Below are 18,525 nucleotides of genomic sequence, written 5' to 3'. Positions count from 1 at the left end.
TTACAAAATGTTCCTTAACAAATTATAAAACAAATTATGGCTTTCTCTATGGTGGGAAAAATAAATAAACATCATCACACACACACACACACACACTATGTATTACTCAACATATTTGAATTGGTATTTTTTTTCTATGTGTATATGCTGACAAAGTTTTCAAATACCATGTTAACTACATTAAAAAACCCTCTCTTTTGCGTACACCAGCGGGGCAAGAAAAAAATTGTCCGTAAAAGAGGAGTGACACTAATCAGGGGTTTGAAATGCATGCTTTTACTATATAAGGAGATATTATTATTTTGCCTTAAAATAGGGGTGATCGCATCTTAAGAGTATCCGTTAAGCGTTGTGTACTGAATAATTTTTTGAATTTTTTTTTTATTTCTTTGTTCTTATGCTTTAATTAGAACTAAAATGATCCGCCAAAAATTTCACATGAAAGTTATTTCATTTTTTTAATATTGTGGTATTGAAAGGGTTAAATTTACTTATTGATAAGTTTTGATAACGTTACAAAAGATGAAACTCGCATGCGCATTCGTTATAACAAAAATTTTTGCTTGAAGGAAAATACGTTGCTCTCAAGTATATCAACAGAATATTTTTCTCTATATATAGTTAAGTTCAACTAAAGTGCATTAAGTAACTGAGGCAAAAATAAATTCAAACTAAACAAGTCGAAACGAATGGTCTTCATGAAGGGTATAAAGTGGGAATCGGACGCGAGGGAATCATCAAGTGCTCACTTGAGAGGGCGCATCGAGAGCGACAAATAAAAATAGTGGAAACGTGGTTCAATACTTTCGCGGTAAATGAAAACCAAACTGCTTGCGGCTCTCGCATCCAGACCAGAGACAGCCAGCGACATCGCAACACCTGTTGAACACGTCATCAATCCCCCAACAACACAATTATGTGTTTACCTAAATTAAAAGTCTGCAGAAACTTATCCAAGATGCAACAAACTGATGCGGAGGAAGATGAAGAGGTAAAGTTATTATCTATATACACATTTTCTTACATACGAATGTTGTTGTTTTTTTTAATATAAAATGGCATCGGTGAAATTTCATGCTTGTCATGACGATATTTTATTCATAAATTTTTCACTAGTGTTGATAAGCATGCAGTATAGTGTAGTCAAAGCAGCAACACAATCCATACAAGTTAGACACTTATAAGTATATTCAGTGATGTCATTATTTGCGTCATGTCGAACTACAGAATATGTTAGTTAATATACCTAATTTTAATGAGCAAAATATGTGATTTTAGTAAGTAAAATATACAATTTTAATGAGTAAAATATACAATTTTAATGAGTAAAATATACAATTTTAATGAGTAAAATATACAATTTTAATGAGTAAAATATACAATTTTAATGAGTAAAATATACAATTTTAATGAGTAAAATATGTAATATTTTACGACTCGGTTTTTTTTTCATTATTTTGCGTCAGTATAAAATTAAAAAAATTCCTACATCTGTTTTTCTAGATCAGAAATGCACGTAAATAGATTTATTGCAAAATTTATTATCAGTGTTACGATCGTCATGCCTACCTAGCGAAAACAAATGTGATAAATACAGAATACGATCTATTTCTCAATAAAATAAAATAAAATGTTTGTAAACACTCGTATTTTAGTTAATTAATTCTCCTCACCACGGCTGGTAAAATTTATTGCTTCACATGCAAAAGACATGTAAAATTTTAACCGCTCATGTTTCTTTTTCAATCACATGTTCGACGATAGCATATAAGATATCGATTCGGACATGCATTATTTCAAGTCCGGCATGTTCGGAGATTTGTCCACTGAAATTGTTTCTCTGAAATGAATTTTTCTATATACAGTGAAACCTCTGCGAAATGGGGAACGTCAAGAGACTGAAATAATATTCCATTTTAGACAGGTTTCCGTTTTCATAAAGGTGCACATGAAAGCATTAATTAATGAAGGGACTATTTTTTTTTATTCCGTCGAAGACAGGAGTCCGTCTTGGATAGGTTTCACTGTATAACAAATATTGTGCTAAAACAAAACACCTCCATAACCCGGAGAGAGACCAGACTATATCTATTTAACGGTTTAGATATTTTTGATGAATGAAGTTCGATGTTATTTGTTTTGTGAATATTATATTATGTTACGCGTACGTCCAAGCTCGGAACACTACACAAAGTAGCCGGGCACTTCGCACGTTGCTTACACCTCAGAAACTAGAATCTTTGCCAACCAATTTCTGGCGACTTGGAGAAGAGTCTATTTCAAACAGTCTGTGAACATGTACGTATATAACTTCATTTTTTCCTATAGACAGGGTGAAAATTTAGGTCCGTTTCACCTCAAATAACTCATAAACCGTTGGCTATAGAAACATACTTTCAGTTACAAAGAAGCATTTAAGTAAGGGGCCGTTCAAGTATAACGCCATCAAAATTTTTAGCCATTTTTGACCCCCTCCCTCCCATGTCAGCAAAAGTCAGCAAAATTTCGTCAGCACTGCCCTCTGCCCCCAACACATAATAGTGGGATCAGAAACGTACGCGTGAGAGGGGGGCATAGGGGTCTCATGCGCCTCCCCCCCCCAGACGAAAAAATACCTTTATATGTTATTATAATCAATTTCCGTTAATTTCAAGGCTAAGAACTCATAAAATTTCTTTTTAATACATTCGTTTTGACCCACCCTCTAAGGAGCCATTCAAGTATTACATATGCAGATTTTCTGCCATTTTTGACCCCCTCCCCCCCCTTGTCAGCAAAAGTCAGCAAAACACTGACCCCCCCCCCCCCACCCCCGTCAGCAGCCTTAGAATATGTCATATCTTCAAAAAGGGGTGGTTGATGACGTAAGCAACCTTCAAACCCCCCTCCTGTCATCTAAAATCAACAAATCCGAAACCCCCCTCCCCCCCCCCCGATGCTGACGTAATACTTGAATGCCCCTAAGCGATATAATGATAAACCCTTGACCTTCAGACAAAATGTGGCCCTGAAAGTTATCTGATGTAGCTTGCCCCCTCAAACCTAATTTTGTAAAAATGAACTAAGCGGCACATTTACAAATCGCTTAAATGACCCTTGGCACAATTCCAGAGCATTTACGTGACCCGTGGCACATTTTGAGATAACTGAAGTAGGCCTCAAAGATCACTTTCACATTCAAAGATCGCTTAAGTAACCCGCGACACAGTTCTAGAACACTTAAACGACCCGTGGCACATTTAGAGATCCCTTAAGTGACATGTGGCACAGTTCCAGAGCACTTGAGCGGCTCGGACACATTTCCAGAGCACTTGAAGGATCCGTGAAACATTTAGAGATCACTAAAAGTGGCTCTGTAAGGAACTTATCAATAGGAAGAATGTTAGTTTAGGTGCCCAATAACTATCGGAAGATTTTTTTCCGTTTTTGGTGCACCGAATAAGATGCCACTAAGAATATTTCATATCTTCATAAAGGGTGGTTGATGACGTAAGCATCATCCAAACTCCCTCCCCCCTTGTCAGCAAATCGGAAACCCCTCCCCCATCGATGCTGGCGTAATACTTGAATGACCCCTAGCGTGCCCATCGTAAATGTATCATTTATTTTACTATGGGTATATGTACCGAGTTACAAAATTTTATTTTTTTAAACGTTTCTCCATTCTCTAATTTCCAATTAGAAATTTGTTGCCCTGTCTCTAATGAGCACAAAAGAAGTTCATGTTTTCAAGAGCGATATTCGCTGAGATATTTGAATTCATAAATCTCTGAAAATGAGGGAAGGTACGCTACGCATACGAAGCGTAGTGTAAGCTTGTCCGTTAATTTACGCGGTTCTTTCCTTTATATTTCATTTTCCGCGTGTTTGGAATTCAAATATTTCAGCGAATATTGTGCTTGACCGCATAGATTTTTTTTTGACGTTCTGGGGAAAGACAGGACAACAATTTTCTTATTGGAAGTTATATAACGGGGGACTATATAAAAAATTAAATTCTGTACCTCGGTATATGCAAGGTGTGCTGTAAGTGCTATTGTGCTAATGTGACCTTTATCTCATCAACCTTCCATCATAGAGGTATGATTCCAATTTAAAAAACGCTCAAAATACTATCAAAAAGTTTCCTGCGCCAGTTTTGAGAGTCACAAAATAAAAATCTAAATTTTCATGCGGTTCCCTCGTTCTCCAATTAGACATTGTTACCCTGTATATCCTGAAGCCAAAAGGAAAAGAAATCCATGTTTCTACGTACAAGTTATTCGCTACAATATTTGAATTCAAAATCAGAAAAAAGTTATGAAAGAACAGCAAAAACTAACGGATAAATGCTCCTTTCCCCTCATTTATGCTGTTTATCTTTAACTTCTCTCCGATTCCTGAATTCAAATATCTCAGCGAATATTGCACTTAGTACCGTTTTTTTTTTTTTTGGCATCAGGACAGACAGGCCAACAACTTTCTAATTGGAAGTTAGAGCATAGGGGAACCGTCATAAAAATTCAGATGTTTTCATTAATTTTAGAAATTTTTCATTAATTCTGGAATCTTTTTCATCGATTCTGGAATTATTGGTACTCGATAAACCGAAAAAAACTCCCTCTACAACGAAATTTCTTCACATCTTGTTTGGGAGTGCCTGTAGTCGAATGTTAAACTCCTCTCGATAAAACGATATCTTTTACTACGATAACGCCCTTTACAACGATATTTTTGAAGAGATTTTGCCCCAACAATCGTTTTTTTTTTAATTTCACTCAAAATCAATTACAATACATTTTTAAATTCTTAACCATTCTTGGTGCTTCAGAGGGTGTTTAATTACATCGGTATTTTGCACTATCTACCCTCTAAAAGTGTTAACTGAGTAAGTCACTGTGAAACTACTTTCTGTGTGGTACACAAAAGTGCTGTGTGGAAAACTACTTTACAGGGTGAAAGACCTAACTGAATTTTATTAATCAAAAAAATAACAATTTATAGTTTTTCATTGCAAATAAATTCTTTTTATGTAACAAAAGTATATTATACGATAAACCACTTTATAATGTGAAACAACTAACTGAATTCTGTTAATCAACTAGAATGTTTTGTTGTGAATGAATATTTACAAATGTGCATTTTATGGCATTGCCAATTCGGAAGAGATGCCATCAACAGCATAGATTTAGCGGCGATCGATAATAAAGCTATAATATAACGATAAGCCTTCTACAACGATATATTTTTTTGGTCCGTTGAGTATGGTTATATCGAGATTTCCACTGAATTTGTTTTTGGCCTTTCAAGAAGTAATTTATTTCTTATACGGCCCAAAATAAAAAGTAACCATGAGAGGAAATATACCTATATAAGACTAAATGTCGGGACACCTACGCTTTAGGTACATCAGAGACTTGCATTAGTACTCCATACATAATTTATGAATTCGAATGTAAACTAAACAGTACTCGTTGATGCATCAAAAGCACCAAATAAAATATGAAACTTTTTTATCAAAAAAGAATTATTTACATATGAACATGAAAAGAATTGAGTGAGAAATTCATGATACTTCTGGATACCGGATTTCACAATATTTTGAGAGCTCGTTGCGTCGGGCTTATTTTCATTTTTGAAACACTTTTTTAGGTTCGTTTTACAGAAAATTGAGTCTGGAGAATTTTTTTAAAAATATGATATTTGTTCAAAATTAATGCACGAGAAATTTTTTATTCGTTTTTTTTTTGCGTTTCTCTTAATGCAGTGTTTGCATAATGCAGCGTAATCAAAATATGCATCTATATGAAGTATTAATCTTGATGATAACATATACATTAGTCAAGAAATTCCTAAAACATTGAAGAATTTGGGGAATTTGAATGTGGTTTGCAGAGAAAAACAATTATTCTTGTGTGGAGGGGGGATTATTATTATTTTTTTATTTTCTTATTTTTTTGGTATAGAAAAAAAAATTCGTTCAAATTTTTGTCGATAGAGAGCGTTGCACTATAAACGGGCAGAAGTGTTTGGACCTGAACTTTTCTTCAGTCTCTTCTGTGTCTGAAACATCCGTAAAGCTTCAGCCGGGAATTCGTGGCTGAGGTAAAACAACTTCAACAGTGTTGTATCCACCAATGGTCATCATCACAATGGAAAATCTTATGTAAGCGCCAGGAACCGGAAAATTCAGAAATTGTATGTTAATCGCACACGCAGCATTTTATATAGGGCTCTCATTTTCATATTTCCAGTGATTTGCTACCATGCAGCACCCTCTCGTAAAAACTCGAACTATTTTTTTCCCCCGTAAGAAAATGAATATTTTACGAGAATAACTTTCTTACAAATCGCATTCAAATATACAGTCGAATCCCCTTATAACGAACTCCAAAAGACCAGAGAAATCACTTCATTATAACGAAATTTCGTTACAAAGGAATTCCAGGTGTTTCACATTGTTCCTATGTAAACTTTTCTGCTGGAGTTGGAAAAGTTTTCGTTAAAAAGAGATTTTTTCACTTTAACGGTGTTCGTTAAAACGGGATTCAACTGTACCAAGTTCTTTCGTTTTTATGAATTTTTAAACTATTTACGAATTTATGGAATACTCTGTATGTAAAACGTACAGTACTATCAAATTCATATGCAGTTCATGTTCATGTTTAATATTATATTTGTAAATTGTCTAAAAGACTGGTCAACAAGTTAGAGACATTCTTTATTCCAGCTTACATTTTGATTCGCAGAGTACAGCCCAGTTCACATGTATGAGTGAGTCGCAATAAGACCTATAGAGCTTATATAAATCGTACTTAATTTTCATGTAATTTACTTCTGATCATCCAAGACTGTACCTGAAACGTTCAAAAGAGTACAACAATCCTTGCTTTTCTTACTGCACGAAGCTAATACGAATATTATACCTATCAAAAAAAAACGTACGAAAAAAATTCAAACTTTTTAATAAGAGTCGATTTGCTGTGATTATAGGAATAATAAAAGCTCAGAGCTTATTAATTATTTAATATTTGTGCCTTATAATATTTTCGAAAAGAACATAATCTCGTTCATACTTGTACAATGCATTTCTTTTTGTGTACGAGAGTAGTTTTATTTTCCTCAATATGTACGTATAAAGGAGGGGGGGGGGGAAATTGAAAGGGCTTCAAGTTCTAATCTCAAATTTCGGAAGCCCCACAGCGCTGCAAAAGCGCTCTTCTACTACAACGAGCAGCTCGTTTGTGCAGTCGCGTGTAGCGTATTTGCTGGAAAATGCTGAATTGCATTTTCTCATCCCCTATAGACGAATCGTTAAAAAAAAGAGAAGAAATATGTAATATAAAAGTAAAGAAGTGCCGCTTATTCCGCGTTCCAACGACAAATGGAATAGGAAAGGAAAAGAAGCCACGCGGATGGGAAACTCAATATTACGCATGTATTTCGCAAAAAAAATGAATTTCTCGAAAAGAAAGATATTTTTTGCGATCTCAGTTTTGCATCAGTCTTTTTTCCCCTCAATTATTAAGTGACTTCGAGTGAATTAACTTCAGTTTACTTATAAATATTCTTCCATCTTTATATTCATAAGGCCTCCTCTCCTGCTAACCAGAACATGTATATTTATTAGCCCGGGATTGCACTATAAAAATATATTTTACAAAACTTTAAAAAACAACCAATGAGCCTATTGGTTGCATTCGCTAGAATGTAACCGAATCGCTTATTGGTTTGATTTTTCAAATGTTAGGAGTAAGCATGCCTGAAACGCATTGTTTGGGAACCACGGTGACCACAGCAAACATTCCACAAATTCTCGAGGCCTAGAAACCATTGTTGCCCGACAGTTTTTTACTCATTTCGGGGAATTTGCCCATCCCTGGCGAACTTTTAAAGTAGCCGATCGTTCAAGTTGGGTCTTGTTAATATATATGCAAAATTTGGCGACGATCGGTCTAAAATTGCAGATTTGTATAGAGAACATACACACGCACAGACGGAAAATCAATTTTAATATATATAGATTGAGACACTGTTTAGCTTTTAAAAAAATAAATTAACAATGCAAACTGCGATTAATACCTGCCTAATAACGTTTTGATTTGATTTAGGCGTCAACCTGTTGGTAGCAAGCACACCCGTGTTCTTTAAACCTTTATCTACAACATTATGAAAAGAAGTAGAAAAAATAAGAAAAATAAATAAACATTAAAATAATGGTAACAATGAATAATTGTAATGTAAATTATTTGGTAGGTCATTTTAGTTCAAATTAAAGACAAGAAATGTTTTTTAAACAATTAGTTAGTACATTACAAATTACCTAACCTAGTAATTTCAAGTGCCAGTACCGTCAGTAGATAAAAGGTTAAAGCTCTCAAGAATGCTCTATTTAACAATGGAGCGTCCAATTAGACATGCCATTTCAGTTTGAATGTGGTTTTAACATCATGCTGATTTTAGACTGAGGATACGTTAGAGCAGGCGTTTTTACCAATTTTTTAGCTGCGACCCAAACTCAATATTATCAACTTCGTGACCCATCGGTCTTTTAAATTGAAAAAAATGTCAAACATTTCTGATTAACAAAATTTTCAGTTTTCGAAATAAGGGAAACAAGTTCATGACGTTTTAACAAGTGGGCCAGAAGTGCCTGAACCCAGGAACCCGAATCAAACAATAGGGGACCATAAATTATTGAAAGCTCGCACCAATAATATCTCGCCTTCGTAAAACATGTTTTCTATCTCCCCCCCCCCTCCCAACCTGTCAAATCTACTGTCAGTGTGCCAGTGGAAGGAGTCAGATTTTGTTCAAGGTTTGATAACAGAAGGGAAGAGGCGGTACTGTCTAGGTACGATACTGTTTGAAACCTGTGTTGTTTTTTTCCTTTTCCCTTCGAGATAGTACAGGATTATGAGTGAGTACAAAATAAATAATAGAAAAAGATAGAATATTCCTCTTCCTTGTTTTTTATTATTAATAATCTCTGTGTTGCGGGGGGGGGGGAGGACTTGTTACTACATAAGGTCGAAAAAAATATTCTTCAAACAGAGGAATTTTTGCAGAGGATTTAGTGATTTCCACAATCAATTCAATCAACCAATTAATCTTTATTGTGTGACACATTTTGTCCTACAAGAGATGGCACACTGTTATTAATATAGTTTTTAAGCATAGCAAATCATAGTTTTAGAAATGGGGGGATTAGAAAAAAAAGAATGAGTTTTCAAATTAAAATATCATAATTTTAAAAAAAAATGAAATCATAATAGTTATTTTCAAGGTTGCGTAAATGAGTAAGATAAGAAAAAACTAGTATAATACATGATTGAAACATAAGACACACATAATGAAGTATGTGAGAGGAAAACTTGCGACTGTAAATAAAATACGTAAATTATTGGATCCAGATTGGCTCTGCCCAATACAGATCAACAGTCTATTTTGTTGATTACGTCAGTAACGTGCATAAGGTTTTTAAATTTTGCAATGGGGTTTATGAATTTGAAGAGACTATTACAAACTTTAGATGTGGGACAGTTGAGAATGAGAGGAAAATTATCTCTCTCTATTCGACTGTCTTTGGAGCTGAAACATACGATAAAAAGACAATAGACAACGCAAAGGAGCATGGAAAGATGTATGTTAGGCATCACGAGAAAAGACAGAAAACGAATCACTAGGATAAGGAACCACACAAAGGTATATGATATCATGGAAAGAATCAAACGTTTGAAATGGAAATGGGCTGGACATATTGCAAGAAGACAGGACAACAGATGGATCACAAGTATTCTAGTGGTACCCCCGTGGTGTTAAACGTCCGGGAAGGCGTCCCCACGCAAGAGGGATTGACGAGATCAGGAAAGTGGCAGGAGTAAATCGGATGGCTAAAGCATCAGACAGAACAGAATGGAAAAATTTAGAGGAGACCTTCATCCAGCAGTGGAATTACGATTATGATTCCACGGTCAACGAAGTGTTTTAGAAATTCATTTCTTTGCGTGGCAGAGAATCTACATTCAAATAAAATATGGAAAAGAAAGGTCATTGGTAGCGTTTTTTGGAGTCTACACAGAAGGAGCAGCTTCTGACATGGTCGAAAAATAAGAAACACAGATATGGGACGCGAACAGTTACAATGTGGATCGGGAAAATTTTAAAAACCGCTTAATGGGTTAGTAGCATAAAACTTTAATGAATAGAATAAAAACTAATTCCTTTTGCGAAGATATAAAAGAGCGAAACACTTTTCTACTCATTAACTTTATTCGTAGGCATAACCCCTGCCCTCTCTTTCTAGTTTTTTTTTTTCTCCCTAAAAGCATTGTTTCACCTCGCAATCTGGAAAAAACAAGAAATATTGTTATTCGTATTAGAGAAGATAAAGATAGAATTTTTTGTTCGTTCTTTTTTGCCGATGACGGGAATGAAAACGGTATAAAAAGAAGAGACGGAAGTGATGTCCTTCCTTAATCCGAAAAAGTTGCTTCGCAGCTTATCCTCGCAGGAAATGAACATTTCCGGAAAATTACTAATTCGTCAGCAACAGGAAACAAGCCGATGAGTTGGCCAATTAGGAAAAGTAAGGCACATACTGCCATCTAGTTGGATAGCAACGGCAACAAGAAAATAACCAACAACCTGGAATAAATTCTTTTCTTGTTTTTTCATTCCTGTTTCTGCTGGCAGTTCGCCCTTTTGTGAATGAACATTTAGTTGTTTCCTGTGATTTGGTCGGGAATTTTCATGTCCCGCGATCATTGGCACCTTTTTTTTTTTATATTTGTATTCGGTTCTTTCTCATAGTTTTATCGCCAAGGAACAATCGCACTTTTCCCATTAGTGCAATAACAATATGTTTTTTTTTTTATTGTTCTGCTGTTTTTCCATTACGTAAATGTTTTCTTGTTCATTTCTGTATTTTACTCGTGAGTGGATTCACTCATCTCTTAACTGAATCCACTTTGGTGATCAGATTTATGATGATATTCGCTGGATGTGATACAAATATGTCTAAAAAAAATAGCATCGGATTCCTCTGAGATTTCTTCTTTGCGTCGGAAAGTAATGCTTCATCAAGATATGTGGGCAAAGTGCATTACGTATGAATATGGTTCATACACAAATTCAGAAAGAAGCTTCGTTAAAGAAAATAAATACTATTCTAAAGCAAAAATCGGTAAATTATCCTAGAAGGTGGCTCAAAAAGAATTGTGAAAATTAGAGAAGTTGAAAAAAAAGATACAAATATAAGAAGTATATGGGGACAAAATGAAATACAGTCAATGTTCGTTAAAAAATAGCCCCTTGCAGGAATTCGACTACACCACCAAGGAGTTGGCGCACAAACTTTGATATGTAACAAAGCAAAAATGTTAAACGCTGGCGTTCGAATTTGTTAATAAACTGTACTTTTTGGTCTAATTAGCCCTCTTGTGCATAAAATGACCTTGATGCGCCAAAAATGACGAAATGATCAACCGCTGGTGTTAGAAAAACGTCTCGTCGATACTCAAATGCGTCGATACTCAGTGTTTCTCAAAGTCGGCTGAAGTTGGTTTTCTGCGCTTCCCGTTAAAAAGTCTCACCGCAGAGAGCAACAGGCCTACAATAATATAATTATTCATTCATTACACTTCACTCACTATGAGTTGAGAAAAAAGTCATAGTTAAAAAAAATGATTGCAGATGTCACCACACTACACATAACAAGCATTACACAAAAACAAACTTCATGGAAGGTTCACTATACGTACACACCACACACATTCCAACATGTACCAAATTCGTTAGAAGTTCCGCGGAGGAATATTGACGAGGTGCGTGTCTGGTTTAGTAGTGTTTCTCAAAGTGTGTGTGTCACGGCTCCTAGGATCGTCACCAAGTTTTGCCTGGGGAATCGTGACGAACTGGAGATATTGGTTTGTATGCGTGCCTATTTAAGCTTTAAAGAGGTTCTTTTATAAGTGAAAATATCTATTAAACTATTCTGGGGAGCCACAGCTAAGCGAGGAATCGGGCAAGGGAGCCGCGGGTGATAAAAGTTTGAGAACCACAGTCTTATATTGATAGAATCTTATTTAATAATGAAAGCCTGATCATCTAATTAAACATTTTATATTTGATATATCGCTCTTGTATTTTTAGCAACTCTATCCATATTTCTGTAATGTTATTTTAGTTATTTTTATATGTGAAAAAGTACAATATTTACATTGAAATTAATTCATGCGTTGGTAATATGATATGCGTTTTTAACTAAAATAATACTGAAAGTGACGAAGCTTAATATTTTATCATTAGAACTATCATAATCTCATCGCTATCGAATCAACCTCCTCTCAAAGGTATCACTAATAAAGTTCTCATTAAATACTAACCACACACATACACATCGCTACTAATCGATCGATCGGAAGAGCCTTATAAAACTCTAATAGTCTTTTTCTACAGTCTTATCGGATAAAGTTTCGAAACACTTTCCCCTCTGGTGGCTTATTTATTTTATTTTTTTTTGGATTCCATTAGTCATAACTATTATCTCGAGAGAGAGAGAGAAGAGAACACGTCAGTCAGTCATTGCAACGTAATGACTGTCATTCGGAATCGTTCATGCGCAACTATTCCACAAATCACCTATCGAAACCATCGGAGGATTTTCCGCAGAGAGTTTTCGAGAAAAGTTGTGTTTCTTCCTAAAGGATCACTTATTTTGAAAGAAAGGTACTTATATCTATAGAAAACATTAGTGGTGATAACGGTGATTTTTACAGCCCGCTAGGATTAACAATAATACTTTTGCTCAAGTCAGAAGAAACCCTACCGAGATTCATTCACTGGAGAATACTGATGATGTGCTTAAAACATCGCTATCATTCTTGATTTGACAAAATGAGCCCATTAAATGTAATGAATTGCAATTATTAGCTACCTAAAAAAAACTACTGATATTTAGTGCAATTCGTAGCTGTAGTGCACGCTGTTTAATGTGATCACATCAGGACTCGGATTTGTTTTCTGATAACAATAACCGATTGATAACTATATACGAAAAAATCGGTTGTAAGCACAATGATCATATGTCCCGTTTGTTCGAACGAGACGTGTGGAATCTGGGCAACTCCGTCTTTCTTTCCAACATAGCAGGTTTCAAATGTTAAATCACGCTCCTTTTTTTTGTAATTGTTCAGATTTGGGGACAAAAACCTCCCCTTCTAAGCTAAAATATTTTTTTTATCCAGAAATTTTGAGATGTTAGAATGGAACTACCTAATGTTTCATAAATCACACTACTTTCTACAATGGTACATTCATAGAAGAAAAAGATAAATTTGTTCTCTTTGTCTATATGGGTACGTTCTATAGATTCCTTATAAAAGTCTTCCAGCCGAGAAACTGTAGATGTGGGCAACTATAGTTTTGTCAATAAGGGGGCTTCTGACCTACTCAATTGTTTTGAATAATATAACGATAACTTATAGGGAAAAAGAGTCTGATTCAACCTGAGTTTAAAATATGAAAAAAAGGGGAAAAAAAACTTGCGACGAAGAAAAATTGGTAATATAAACCACAGTCCCGATAACTATAAACGAGTTTTACCCTATGTATTATAATATTGGCCGTTCCGTACTCAGTGTGAAAGTGATAACAATACCTGAATGATATCCGTGATTTTATTAAGCGGCGTATTTCAAAATTCTCATCAATGCTATGCAAGAGCTGTTTTCTTCAATAATATCAACACTGCTGTAGAAATGTCATACAATGAAGCTAGGCAATTTTGTTCATACCAAAGTTTATAGTTTAATTTTACAACTATACGAAGGGTGTCCGAAAAAGGACTGAGGATTTATAAAATGCAATAATAAGCAACTGTGATATTTAGTACAGCTATTATTGCAACATAATCAATTGTGAGATCAGAAACTTTTGTTAGTATGGCTTCCTTGTGTCAAGAGGAAGTATTACCAAATGTTCCCGACATATGGCACCGAGACACCGTACGTATGGCGAGAGTATGAATTGGTCACTGTTAAGATGCCTATGAAAGCGAGCTCATCATCCTCCATCTGAACAAAAAAAAACGGTTTTGCCGCTCAAGTGGCGTACGAAATTCGCTTAGACGGTTAGGTAATAAATGAATTCGCTTGACACTTTTGCTTCTATACTTCTTTTTTTCTTCCTTCTTCTCTTGCCCACGTACGAACCTGTAGGGATAGCAACACCGCAGCCTTCGCTATATAAAATCCAAGAGGCGCAACGCAAGTGTCTTTGACGTAACGACCGTCGACGAATCATCGCAAGTCGTCTTTCGCACATTAAATTTTTATTCAATTCCGGTGCTTCAAATTCGGAAACATCGTGACCGTACCGGGGAGTTGGACCACTCGCTCATATTATTCTTTGTTCTTGTGAAGCATAGCGCATTCACATGTTAAAAAGAAAACTGCTATGTGGAAAAGAGATGTCCATTTGCTCTGAGACAAGTAGACATTTAATTCGCGTCTACATTGCAAACATTTCCTACCATTTCTGCAGTAGTGTTGCTATTATAAAAAAATTATCCATGAAATAGTCATAAATAAACATGACTATTCGTAAAATAATAATTATATTTATTCATGAAAGTTACATGCGCGCACTCACTCACGGAAACACCGAAATTACTCATGATAAATTATTTGCTGTGTAAATTACCTGCATTACAACACAAGCTTGATTTATATATTCAGCATGTTAATTTGAAGTTCATTTGTGTGAATATGAATATATCCTTTGTCAAGACTAGACTTGAAGACAAATTGCTTTTCAGAGAAGTGACGACTTGCAACACCAAATTATATTATTAACCCTTAAATGTGTGTAGCTTTGTAAAAGGTCCTTTAAACGTTCACGTTCATTATTGCAGCCAGTTTGAAGATAAAAATACGGAATAAACTTTGCACATAAGCTGAGAGCAGTATTATCATTGCTAAAGATCTACTTCTAATATAGCCTACGTGTTCGTCAGATACATTCTTACATGGATGGTTGTTGCATGTAAACCGACGAGGCAAGTGAAATTGATAACCATCAGTATAGTGTGATCACGGAAAGATGACCTCTGACCTTGTATGGCCTTCGTAACGAAAATAGAGGGTTCATTCTTCAGTAGGCAGAAAGCCCAAATGTGTCCATATTAGCGATATTATTCAATGTATTGGTTTTTTTTTTCTTTATTCAAAGAATCTAATTAACTTATTCAGAGTTTTCTTCGTTCAAATTACTTTCTTGGCTCTCTTCAGCTACTCTGTCACATTGCAAAATGTGATTCAGTGCCGTGGTCACTGAGAAACATTTCAACACTTACATTGCCGTTCAATTCGAGAGAGCAACACGTTTGACTAACAAAATGGTCTTTCAACTTCACATTTCGTCTTCATAGGGACCAGTAATTGTCTCTGAGCCAAACGTTTGTAATATATTCTGAAAATCACGCGGAAACGTGCATCAAGTGCTGCTAGTCACCAAAACGTTTCCCTTATCAAAAGAACGCACCTATAACCGAAATGACAGGTATTTTTCGACAGTATCAGGAAGATTCCGACCTGAAACCAAGTTATTTGTACTTTTAGCCCTTACACGGCAATGACGAAACATCTTTCCTAACTTGATGTCTTTTGTTTCAGCAATCTTGAAATACATGTATCTCGTCTCCTTAAAACCCTCTTATTTCGGCAATAACGAGCCCAGCTACTGCATTGTCGCTGTTTTTACAGTCAAACCTAATTTCCATCCCCCTCCTTCAACCTGCCAGATCAAGTGGGCGGAGTCAGCTTCTATTCAAAGTTTGATAACAAAACGATACAGGTGTTGTTTTCCGTTTCGCTTCTAGGTACTATAGTATGAGAATATGAGAAAAGTACAAATAACAAAAGATCGAGTATTTCTCTTTCTTGTTTCTATTATTATTATTCTCAGTGTTGAAGGAAAAACATATTCTTCTTGAAAACAGATACCATTTTGCAAAGGGTTTATTGATTTCCACTGTGGCAGTAATAAAGCGGATCAGGTAATTTAAAAAAAAAACGCTTAAAGAGTTTGTTAAAATAACCGCCCAAGCTTTTTCGCTAATGAACAAATTTAGTCATTGAGGGCCCGAATCCATGTTGGATTTGGAAAAATCAAAAACCTAATTAGTTAATTAATGAAATTCGCAAATACAAGTAAATATGAGTTCGGAGGAATGAACTCGAAGATCGTCTTATTTCGAAGAGTTCTAGTCTTGTTCTTGGTTGTACAGGTGTCTTCAAACTCCCGGGGGCCGCAGCCAGAAATTTCTTTCCGTGTGGAGGGAAGGAGAACTGTTTTTTCGGAGGGGTTTAAGTGATAAAACAATGCTATTCAATGATCATTCGCTCATTTTCTAAAACTTCAGGTGGACCGATCTCCCCTAGTCCCTTCCCTCTCTCTCTCTCTCTCTCTCGCTACAGTCTTGTTGCAGCTACAGAAGGAATGAAGAAGATCACGTTCGTGGGTTGAGAACATTGACGTAGTCAGAATTTTGAAATTCATTCTCTCCGGAGGGAGCTCTATCGGGGGAAAAAAAACCCTTCCCAAGAGAATTATATTCCTATTAATAGTCGCAAATTTTTGATTTCATTCCTTGTAATCCACATACTTTCGATGGCATATCATTCATGAAAAACGACTACTCTTTGCAAAATACCGTAATTTACGTAACGCAATTCACGATAAAACTCGTGTATCTATTGGACAATGTTCACCACTATTTTGCCCATGTGATTTCCTGACATAAAATCAGAAGACACACAATAGATAGAGGATGAGAGACATAATGTTCAGCTTCTTTGTGTGCGAGAATGTCCGATATTTATGTACAAAAATCCAATACTTTCTTCAATGTTATTGACGGACCTTGAAAGTTTTGAGTATTATACTCTGTTGAAGGCAGAGGGGAGAGAAGACTCCTATCTTTGCATTGAACATTAGTTTCTACAGTAGATTCACATTCTCGAAGAGAGAGAGAGAAAGCACGCTGAAAATGAGCGACGAAACTTCTCGAGTATATGGTAAAAGGACGAACTCTGCATAAAGAGAGTGAGTTTCTCCCCCGAAACACGACGGCGAAATGCATGATGCACTCGTTATCGAGGATAGATTAATAGCGCTTCCTGTTGACTCCCGAAAACAGATTACAAAATCAATGTGGCCGTACATTTCGGAAACCCCTCCTTCATTCTCACGCACAGCCCCGCCATTCTTCATAAAGTCGGTACAACGGATAGATAGATAGATGCGTCTAGCAACATTTGCAAGAACTGCAAAAGTCGAAACTTTCCGACGAAAACTATGCCCTCTTCGCAGTTTCATATGTGTATGAATACATGCATGCATGCACACACAGGTTCCACTTCGATCGAAACTGTTCCGTCAAGAGATCGTTTCTCGTTCGCTTGCTCTTTCCTCTCTCTCTCTCTCTCTCTCTACCCTGTACTTTTCCATTTCCCGTCCTACAATTTGCGTGCACTCGAACTATTAAATGACTTTTCCAAATAATCGCTAATCATGGCTAAGAAAATCGAGTGGGGCGGGGTTTCGACGTTTGGTACAGATCGATCTCCCCGGTACCGTCCGAGTGACCCGCAGCCAGCAACTGGCCGGCCATCGTGATATAAGTTTTCCCAATGGGATCATTACACTAATGCAATGAAATCGCTGGGGCCTTTCACTGGAAGCTCATCAAAGAGCATAACTGATCATAAAGATACTATTTTGTAGAACGAGAGAAAAAAATAGAATCTCTTCTGCAACTTTTTTTTGGCTATCAGTTTTTTTTATTATTATGTTGTTGCCAATAAAATGTCGAATTACTGCTATTGCGATGATTCGAGTAATACGAATACTAAATCCACTAACGATTATTAAATTACTGGGTTATTTTTTTACCTTTCATGAAAAAAAGAGTAAAGTAAACGATGGGTTTTATATATACTCTAATAAAACCCATCGTTTTTCAATCCATAAAATTCAATTTATTGAATGGCTTTCGTGTGTTGGAGATGAGTAAGGAGTAAATAGCATTTTTATGTAACACCGCACGCATCGGCTCAAAGTGATCACATTGAGACCCAGGGTTTTGATAAGAAAAGCCAATAGATATAATATAATAACTACATCCGAAAGAAAACCAGATGCAAATAAGATGACCAAACGTCCCATTTCGTGTGAAAGAACGAGTAACGGCTCTAGATACAATGTAGAGATACCTAAATTCTCTCCACAGAAGATATAGGCATTTCTACAATTGCATCAATTTGCCTATAGGCCTTCCATGAATGCTTATTTGTTCAGTTTCTCTTTTGTTTTTGGTCTCTGACCTGCCGGGACCTCCTGCGTTTTGAAATGTATAACACTGTGCTCATGTACCACCATGACCCACATTCTTTTAAATAAACAGCTTATATCCCTTGTAGAGGGACAGAGCGGGGGGGGGGGGGGTTATGGGGAATTTGTTGTGTTTTAAACCTTTACAAATAC

At 35.9% G+C, this 18,525-nt stretch overlaps 1 protein-coding gene across 1 annotated transcript in view; it reads left to right on the top strand.

Annotated features, from left to right (window-relative positions):
* The first annotated feature begins 732 nt into the window (after positions 1-732).
* Positions 733-18,525, top strand: part of LOC149079084 (protein O-mannosyl-transferase Tmtc3-like) — a 43,787-nt gene continuing 25,994 nt past the window's right edge. Inside the window, exon 1 of the mRNA XM_089241371.1 lies at positions 733-991. Coding sequence (XP_089097497.1) covers positions 917-991 — 75 coding nt within the window. The 5' untranslated portion in view covers positions 733-916. The remainder of the gene's footprint in view (positions 992-18,525) is intronic.

The sequence above is a fragment of the Pholcus phalangioides genome, unplaced genomic scaffold (genome assembly GCF_987345545.1).
Source record: "Pholcus phalangioides strain wild (caught in Gottingen) unplaced genomic scaffold, Ppha-v1.0 ptg000013l_1, whole genome shotgun sequence".
NCBI classification, from domain to species: Eukaryota; Metazoa; Arthropoda; class Arachnida; order Araneae; family Pholcidae; genus Pholcus; species Pholcus phalangioides.
The sequence above is the reverse complement of the archived record's forward strand: the minus strand, read 5'-3'. Positions and strand labels throughout refer to the sequence as shown.